Source organism: Hesperophylax consimilis, chromosome 11 (assembly GCF_061612785.1).
Source record: "Hesperophylax consimilis isolate HC1 chromosome 11, BYU_Hcon_1.0, whole genome shotgun sequence".
Taxonomy (NCBI): Eukaryota; Metazoa; Arthropoda; class Insecta; order Trichoptera; family Limnephilidae; genus Hesperophylax; species Hesperophylax consimilis.
This window is the reverse complement of record NC_142846.1, coordinates 2,249,427-2,258,950: the sequence shown is the minus strand read 5'-3', so window position 1 is coordinate 2,258,950 and position 9,524 is coordinate 2,249,427. Positions and strand designations below refer to the sequence as shown.

At 37.1% G+C, this 9,524-nt stretch overlaps 1 protein-coding gene across 1 annotated transcript; it reads left to right on the top strand.

Moving 5' to 3' along the window:
- The first annotated feature begins 3,536 nt into the window (after positions 1-3,536).
- ND-B15 (NADH dehydrogenase (ubiquinone) B15 subunit) lies at positions 3,537-8,030 on the top strand. The gene is made up of 2 exons (XM_089637210.1): positions 3,537-3,774; positions 7,741-8,030. Exons 1-2 carry the CDS (start codon positions 3,631-3,633, stop codon positions 7,951-7,953), a joined length of 357 nt encoding a protein of 118 aa, XP_089493336.1. The 5' UTR covers positions 3,537-3,630; the 3' UTR covers positions 7,954-8,030.
- Positions 8,031-9,524: the final 1,494 nt, after the last annotated feature.

Genomic DNA, 9,524 nt, shown 5'->3' with positions numbered 1-9,524 from the left:
CGAGGTACAGGAACCGAGTTTGCAACGCCTGCAACCCAAATAATCTTCCCATAAGAAGGGATACGCTAGACGCATTGTCAATCAGCTGTGAGCGAGAGACGAGTCAACGACCTTTTCATATATAGGCCGAGAGGCGCGGAGTACAGTCAGTCAAAGGGGAAGTTTTGCTAGCGTATGCCGTCCCAAATTGAAAGCGATCGGATGCAACCAGACGGAACAAAATGAAAACTTTTCTTCTGTTATTTGACTTTCTAATTTAATACTTTTCATCTATTATTTGACTTTCTAAGTTACGAATTGGGATGCACAAAAACAAATCTAAAGTCGAAAGAGGGAGATGGTAATCTCCGAAATAAAACTACCAACCGAACAACTTTTCTCAACAGGTATCTTTCGAGAGGTAGGCAGCCTCTTTAAATTAAATGCAAAAAATCAAACCAATTATCCGTTTATACCTTACCTGAGAGGATAGGTATTCAGTAGAAGTTACCCATACCTAATACACGAGGATGCTAGTAACCTCATAAAATAAATACTGGAACCAAATATTAAAATACAGACAGTCCTCATCCCAAATTTGGCATTTCGAGTAGACCTTACATATATCTCACATGATAATTGGCTGAATGGGTAGGCACACAACCTATCGTTAATAAGCAGGCAAAATGTCGACAAGATTGTCGTGTGTTATCTATGTATTGACCTAGAAAGGGATGTAAATCCCCGACGACGTGGGAGTTACAACGTTTTCTAGAGGTGGCACGTAACTTAGGACCTTACGTGTCACATTTTCGCGACTAGATTCGTGATAAAGGGATGTTATGGTTTTCCCCTTCTACACTCAGTAAAGTAGTTTATCCTGGAGGTGTTTGAGATTGGGGCAATTCTGAAATTGGTGAAGAGACCTGGTTTTCTTTATTCTGGCGTGAAGGTTGCCGATTTGGAACAAGGGGAGACCCGGCCGGTTGTGATATCCAGACACGCAGATATCGATTGCCTTGTTCGAATTATCATCCATCAGTTTTGTTTGGTAAGCGGAGGAGCCAGTCTTAACTTGAAAAAAATTCATTTCTTTTCCTCTCCTTCCCCTCCCAAAATATATACATGGATGGCGCCGACAACTAACACCATAAATTTATCGTATTTATATATCACATATATAAAATCTAACACTTTATTATATTCACATTACCCTACGATAGGTAGAATCGAGTAGCTAGTGGGGGGGGAGCAGGCGACTTAGAAGATAAGGTTTATAAAATGGTTTTAAAACACAGCGGTAATGAATTCAACTCACTCTATCTCAAAAGAACCGAGGGATACCACACATACATACATAACTAGGATTCTAAACCGAGAAACAAAAAACCAACACAACGTTCGGTGAAGCCTTTTTATACTTACCCGTCACGTGAAATGAGTACGTTCAAGGTCGTACGTCACGTAGACAACCTAGGATGTACACACTTGAAGGGGTGTGTAAAAAATAGAGGAGCAAAGGCTTATAAAGACCACAGGGAGGATATTCCTACCCCGGATATACATAACCAAAGCCTTATGGAAAAGTTACCTACGGGACTTAAGGAAAATTATCGTAGAAAGTAGAGAAGGAAAAGTTTGAAGTAGAAAGGGCAGATCATTACAAGCTGTCCAACAGATCCAGCAATAGGCGACAAGTATCATCCATTTCGAAAACGTGCTCAAGCTGTCAGTAAGTAAAGTTGTCACTTTGACAGATGAAATTATGTTCCTCGGCCGCTCTCGAATTCAACTGACCCCCTCTCCTACCATAGGAAGAAATATTTGATAGCGTCGTGTGTCGGTAGAAAAGATGATGCGCTGTACATTAACTTTTGATGTGAGCTTTGCGTGTGGCAGCAGCTTAATTATGGACGTCTTTGATGCGACTGGCAATAAAATCGCTAATTGATTGTTCATTGAGTCAATTGTCAATTGAATGGATATACAATAAGGAACTCCAGTGAAAAATATATATTATGGCTTATAAAATTTAATATATTCATATAGATCAACAAATGCTGATTCTGGATACATTTATAATATTTAATAATATATTATAAAACGTAGAATATTTAAATAGTCATTTAAAAAAAAAAAAGTACCATCCTATTATAACACATCGTTTGATTGGTACGACTGGACTTAACTGCTATTATAACTATAGCAATATATAATATATTCAGGTGTTTATATTAGAACGTTATTATTGATTTTTTTTTTTAAATGGAGTGCATAAGCCTTTAGTCATAAATGGGAAGTATTTTTTATCAATATCCTGAACAAATTCTATGTTTTTCTGCTCGGACATATTGCAAAGTTCTCGAAAACTGACAGCCATCTGACAGCTTGTGAGGCGCAACGGCGCAACATGGGTGCAACCATAGGCGCATCATAGGTGCACCCAGGCGCAACTGGCAATTCAACGCACTATATTATACGACCGGTCAGTGGTTGAGTGGGCATAGCGCTTGGGTCTCACCCGAGCGTCGCGTGTTCGATTCCTCGGCTGGCTAAGTCCTCCATCACAACACAAGCAACATTTTCGGCTTTCTGTGGTGGTAGTAGGAGATTTTCAAACATTGTTGGGTTATTCGTAACCTGGGAATGTTTGTCTTTCTTTTTAAAAAAAAAAAAAAAAATTATACCAAGCACGGTGCACGGCTAGCAAGGTGACATAAATGAACCATGAATGAACCACTCACAAAATACCACACGGTGATTATCGAGAAAGTGGTTGATTCGGCGTTGAACACTGATATTTAAGAAGTTACGTAGCGTGCGGATCGCCCATAAATGAATCACTCTAGACCGCTATTGAAATACACAGGACAGCAACTTTAATTGCCAACTGGTTTTTTAGTTGCCCAATTAGCGGATGGACCTACGGTTTAAAAAAAATTACAAATCTCATTCTATATTTTTTTAAACTCTTTATTATTACCTATTAATAGGAACCCACTGAGAATCTACGTGATTAAATTCAATTTATAAAGGTCACGTTTTGATACTTTCAGGTAAAAAAGGTTGGCAATGTTGGGTTTCGATGTTACCCAAATTTACTGCCTTGCAGTTGGTGCCTAACCATTAGGGCTGCCAATTCGTGGGAAATTCCCCAAGTTGCGGGGAATTTCTAATATTTTTTAAGAGTTTTGTATTTTGGGGGGGGGGGAGAACCTTTTTGTTGTGAAAATGCGAGGATTCTGGGCGATTCTCGACCATCCAACCATTATGAAAAATAATATTTCCATTAATGTTGAGAATGTAGTATGATTCTGTTTTATTTCGCATCCAATTAATAAAAATCTACTTTAACGACTGAACGAAATATAAATTCTGAAAATAACTATATAATAAAAAATAAATGCTAATTTCAAAAGAGTTTAGTTTCATTATGGAGGTGAAGGATATTGTGGGGATTTTAAACATTTATTGTGGGTATTTTAGAACATACGCATTGGCAGCCCTAAATACCATAGACATAAATAAGTGGAATTGTGGCATAGACAAATAATTCTTCCAGCTGTTCTGTTTTTTCTTGTCAAAAGTCAAAAGATATAATATTTATGGTATAAAGTTTTCAGTGGGAACTGGGAATTGAATTTATCGAAAATGGCAGATAATCAGTACGGTTTGTCTGCTAAGCAGATTGAAGTATTGAAGGACCAGGCAGCTAGGAGGCTCGTAAATCGCCAGTATTTCATAAAAGAAACTTACAACCCTCACAGACATGCCTCCCCTCACTGTGAACCAGTGGTATGAGCTTACTTTTTGATTACATAATAATTCACAATATCTTGTTTTGGAGTTTATAATCATTTAAAATTTAATAATTTATGTTAACAACGATGCTAGCAACAACTGAGAAATCCCAACTTGGTTTTTAAGGTTAATATTTTGATTATTGTCAGTTGTGATGTCACTTGACAAAATTTTCTATCCCTCTGCCCTATGACAACTGCAATTTCTTTAATAAATATCTTTGTTCCTGTCTTCGGTAATTATTTCCCTAACCACCGCACTTTTAGGCACAGATTATGGAAATTACACTTTGTCTCAATAATTACTACAATAAACAACTATTTACGTGCACAAAATAGGTTATTAGCTTCTCAGTTTGGGTTAGTTAAGTAACTTATGCGTATTTAGATTACCGCCGCACTTTTAGGCACAGATTACAGAAAGTATACTGTTTCAATAATTACTATAAGAAACCACTATTTCCATGCACAAACTAGATTATTATTATTAGGTTCTTAGTTTGCGTTAATTAAGTAATTTATGCGTGTTTAGATTGAAACGAAACTATCGCAGGAGTCATTCCATAGTCAAGTCCAAAATGGCGACAAACAGATCGAATTCGGAACTTTGATTGAATAAAAATGTAATTGTAATGCATCTTTTACCATCCTTAGTTGTTTCTTGTAGTAATTCAGTTGGAACGAAGTGTAAATATACCTACTAATAATGCAGTGGTTAGGGAAATATTTACCGTTTAATTTGTTTTTTTAAATTAGTCTCGCCACTGTCAAACAATGATGTATTACAAATATTTAAATAAGACACGGATAGAAAATATTGGTTTCACGTTTTTTAACTTCAATGCTTTAACAGTAAAGACCCGAAAGTACCGAATCCGTTCCCCGCACACTGGTTCTCGCATGCTAATAGTGGAATACGTTTTGAAGAGATATTAGTATCCAACAGCGCCTCTAATTGTATAGATCTATATAACGTCTCTATCAAATGTCATACATATCTTTGTATTTGTTTAGTTTACCTTTTATCACATAGACCTTAGAGCAGTCGCCTGTGTTTTTTTTTAAGGGCGGAAACGGTTTATATATAGTTCCCGTAAGCACTTAGGTTATAGGCCCATCTCCCATTTTACCTCAATCCTTTAACAACAACCCAGTCCCTTTAATAAAGTTCACCAGGGTTGTCATTGGGTATGTGGCCATGTGTTCTGGTTCTACTGTATGTCTCCCCAGGTATCTGAGCCTAGTTCCCACCAGGGCAGGACATCGGCACCATAGGTGAATTGGAGTATCTTCATCCTTTTTACATTTCCTGCATCTATTGTTGTTTTCCACTCCCAATATCTACATGTGTCTCCTGAAATGGCAGTGTCCCGTTAGTAGTCCTAGTCGCCCAGGTTACAGGTGGTATTGGCAATTTCTTTCGTCAAGGTACATCAAACAAACTTACTTATATTTGTTTATGGTGGTTAATTCCCAAGGAATCGATGATGGCGCAATGCTGTAACTACTAAAAAATTCGCTTCTTTAATGACAGAACATTGCAATTTAAAATACGGCATTCTGCCAGGACAACCCCACAAATACGCTGTTTTGCCATAACAACACTGTTGAAGTGCAGGAGTCAGGATGTTTGTGTTACAGCGTATTGGCCTCACATATCGACAGCTATCTGTGCCACGTAAGCGTAGTGTGATGTGTCAATATGCTGTATCTCCACAAAGCTAGTTTTGAGATAATTTACTTTTAATTCTAAACTTTTTTTGAATATTTTGTTATTTTCCTCGCAAAACTAATAGTAGTGACAATTTAGAAATTAGCGAATGGTTTGATTGAGAAATAATTTGAAATGCTTAAAAAAAACGAAACAATATATTTTTTAACATTTTAAATGAAGGGTTAATCTAACCTTTCACCAATTTGAAATTGTTACTGCTCTTATTTGGGAAGCGGGTTTAGGTACCGCCGCCCCGGGAACAATGTATAGTATAACCAACACCTCTGCTATAGGTCACCCTAAGTGGTTCGCTGCGTTCGGCGCCATTTTTAGTGGTTCGGCACCTTTTTTTTGCTAAATCACCTCAATATTCGTATGTCAAAAGACCCTTCACATAGCATCCAAAAAGATGACATAGGCCCCGAGGAAAATTATTTTCAAGGGCCTGCTGTGCGGTGTTAATCTAAAAAAAACATATATGTATTTTAAGTCATTATCTCAAAACTAGCTTTTTGGAAATACATCATATTGCCACTAAACGGGCACAGCGATGATCAACCTTTTTTGTTGGAGGGCCAATTTATTCACTTTCAATTTGTTTGCGGGTCGCGGGGGTAGCTTACATACAACTTTAATGGTTAACTTTGCAGTCGGTGGTGTCACCAACCAATTTTTCATTTTTAAAACGCAGAGTTTTGTTTAAAATAAAAAAAAATGATTTGAAAAATTTGAAGACTGAACGCAGTTGGTGCTAACAAAAAATTGTCCAAAGAAGCGATGCTAGCAGTCTACAATGGAGTTCTGGTACCTACCCTGATGTATGGAACTGGCAGAGAAAGGATGAAAGTAAACTGAATGTTATAGAAATGAGATTCCTGAGGCGTATCTGCTGTAAAACCACGCATGATCGTGTGAGAAATGTGGAGATCCTCAAAGAGTGCAAGGCTGATGTAAGCGTAACGAGTGAGATTAAGAAAGGGACGCTTAGATGGTTTGAGCATGTAGAGCGAATGAGCGAAGAAAGGAGTGTAAGGCGAATATATGACGCAAATACGAATGGTAGCAGAAGTCGGGGACGCCTTAAGAAGACATAGTACGATCAAGTGAATCAGATACTTGAGCCGGGCCATGTCAAGAGTCAGAATAATAGAAGAGTATGACGATGTATGAATGTGAATGAGGCAGGGAATGTGTGCCAAGACCGAAAGAATATTTAATCAAAAGGAATCCATACTAAACCTATACCTGTAGAATGGGTAGTAAAATCCTCAAACTTGTGGCAATGGAGATGCAGAATTGAAAGAATTTTGTAATGATTTTGTACAAAAGTAAAAATCATATTTTTGTAACGTATTAAAATATGTACATTTTTTTACACACCAAATGGCCCAAAACTGACTTTAACTTCAGTCTATGGAGTTGTATTATAAAGAAGACTTTAATTTCAGACATTACTTTTATAGTTGGGGTGTGGTGAGACTATGTACAAAAAAATCAAATATATGTAATACTTTCAAAGACATAGCCGTTTAAAGCAAAATACATTTTCTCAAACGGGACCCTATTTTTGCCCACTTGAAGGGTGTTAACCTACACCAATACAATCAACTGTGTGACACTGCTACGCGAAGAGTGTGCGAGGAAATGACACGCTATTGATGTCCCGTTTTTGTTCGCTATGCGGGAACATGAGAAATCCACACGTCCGCAGTTTTATTTTGATCTAGACCATCGATACCTACGACCGCATAGCTGTGTGTGTGCGTCATCCGGCCGTCAGTCGGTCGCGGGCCGTCGTTAGATATAGACTCCTCGCACGTTTTTTTTAGCATTTGCCGATGGTTTTTTTCATGTTTTCAGCAATTAAATTACAATTATTATCACTTTTGATATTAAATATAATAAACATAAGCGATTAGCTATGAATATTAATATTTTTCCGATATTAAATAGCTTATTTTGAGATGTGTATTGACTACACAGCACCAGAACGCGTGGATTTTTTTAGCACAGTAAGGGAAAGGCTAAGGTTGAAGCACGAAATTCTGTCTTTTCAGGAATACCAATAAAAAACCTTATTTTTTGAACAGCCGGTTTGAAACTTTGAAGTTTACAGCTAAGACGCAAAGAACAGAAACCGCTGAAAACATTTTACTACCTTTTTAAAAATATTTTATTTAGGCTCACGGGCCGCGGATTGCTTATCACTGCTTTAGAGGAAGTTTACTAATTGTGTTTTGTTTTCAGTTTGACCCGGCAATCCAGAGGTTCCAGTCGATGCAGGTGAGCCACTTGGATCACTTCAGGCCCAACCCAAAGACGACCTTCTTAGGCCTGGCCTTGTTCGTGGTGCCCTTGGCCCTGATGACCTGGATCGCCACGTCCGAGAGGAAGAGTCGCATCGACCTTTACAAGACCGGACAGGTGGCCTACCGCGATAGGACCTTCAAACTGATTTAAGCACATACCTACACCCTATACCATAGCCAATACATACATTAATACTTAAATCTGTACTAAATAAACATTCTGCAGTATTTTGGCTTTTTATTTGGAGAACATAATATTTTTTAAATTAAAGATAAACGTAACATTAGTTATCATTTATAATCTTCATGTTCGATGGAATTCATTTAATTATTTTGGAAAAAATACTTTTTGCACGTTGAAATTTAACCTTTTGAACGCGTTAATTTGCTCCGTTTTATCTATACCCGCACGCGGTACATATTTTCAAATACCTATACACGCAATTAAATGTCAAATTATAGCATTCTGGCATGATTTATTGGACTATATAGACAGAACAGATTATTCTCCACAATATGAAAATAAATCCTCGTGTGTCAACACTCTTAGATGTTTATAAAAACAAAAACATAAAATTTCATACAAAAACATACCGTATCTTTTGAATGTGGTCCCGCCATTCACTCGGCGTGTGTGTACTTAGGTGATAGACACAAGTGGGACACCATGATCACTCATCATTTTTAATTATGAAAAGTTGTGAATGACATACTAGTACTAACGCCATCCGTTGACAAAAATGTTAACTAAAGGACTAAAAGGCGCACTTGATTATCGAACTTTTTTTATGAAATACAATTTTATTTTTGAGAAATTCTTGTAGATGTCAGCATCGTGATAGTTCTACAAATGTCCAAGTGAGCAAGAAATACATTTATGACGAAAGAGCGCTGGAATATCGGCCGTCAAAGTTTCCGTATCAACTGTTGATACAGCCGCGTGTGAGTATAGACTTTTCGTCGTAACAACAGTTGATACGGCCGCGTGCAAAGAGTTAAAGTATTAAGATGAACTGTTTGTTGATGGGTGCACTATTGTAATATTGGATTGAATCATCAACACAATATTGTATTTGAATTTGTTTCTTGAAAGACAAAACTATTTATTCATATTCGTTATCTATATGTACACCCGCCTACAAACAATTCATAGCAATATTTGGAAGTATAATGTGCCAAATAGTTTTTTTTTCTAAAATATTTTTCTCAGCGTCATCCGTCAGCTCCCTTGAGGTGATTTTAAATAAAAATGTTTGTTCAAAATCTTAAATCTCCGAAAGTTCTCTATCTGCTCAGACAGACTGAGCCAGAGCAACGCGTGGCGGGGTACAGCTAGTATTAAATATTATGAATGCGAAGATTATAAATTGTAATATTTAATTATTGAAGATAATATTAGCGATTCTCAAATAAAACAGAAAAATCTAGGACTTGAACCCTTGCCAGAACAGTGTTCTACCAACTGCGCTAATCCGTCCTTATTTCCTTCGGTCATATTTAAATATATCATACCTCAAATAAGAACTACCAACATTATCATAATTCATCCCGGCAAGACAAAGGTCCTGAGTCCCAGATGCGCCCATGTTTTTTTCAGATTTTTCTGTTTTGTTTGAGAGTCGCTAACATTATCTTCAATAATTAATAATTGTTCACTACTTTGGAGAATTTATATTAGGTCGGGGAATACATTGTTACTGGAGGGAGATCTCGTGCACCAAT

What these genes read in the sequence shown, in the direction of transcription:
- ND-B15 (XM_089637210.1), top strand. Translation starts at nt 3,631, where the DNA reads ATGGCAGATAATCAGTACGGTTTGTCTGCTAAGCAGATTGAAGTATTG. An exon ending in CCCCTCACTGTGAACCAGTG is followed by an intron (nt 3,775 to 7,740) that starts GTATGAGCTTAC and finishes TTTTGTTTTCAG; the next exon opens with TTTGACCCGGCAATCCAGAG.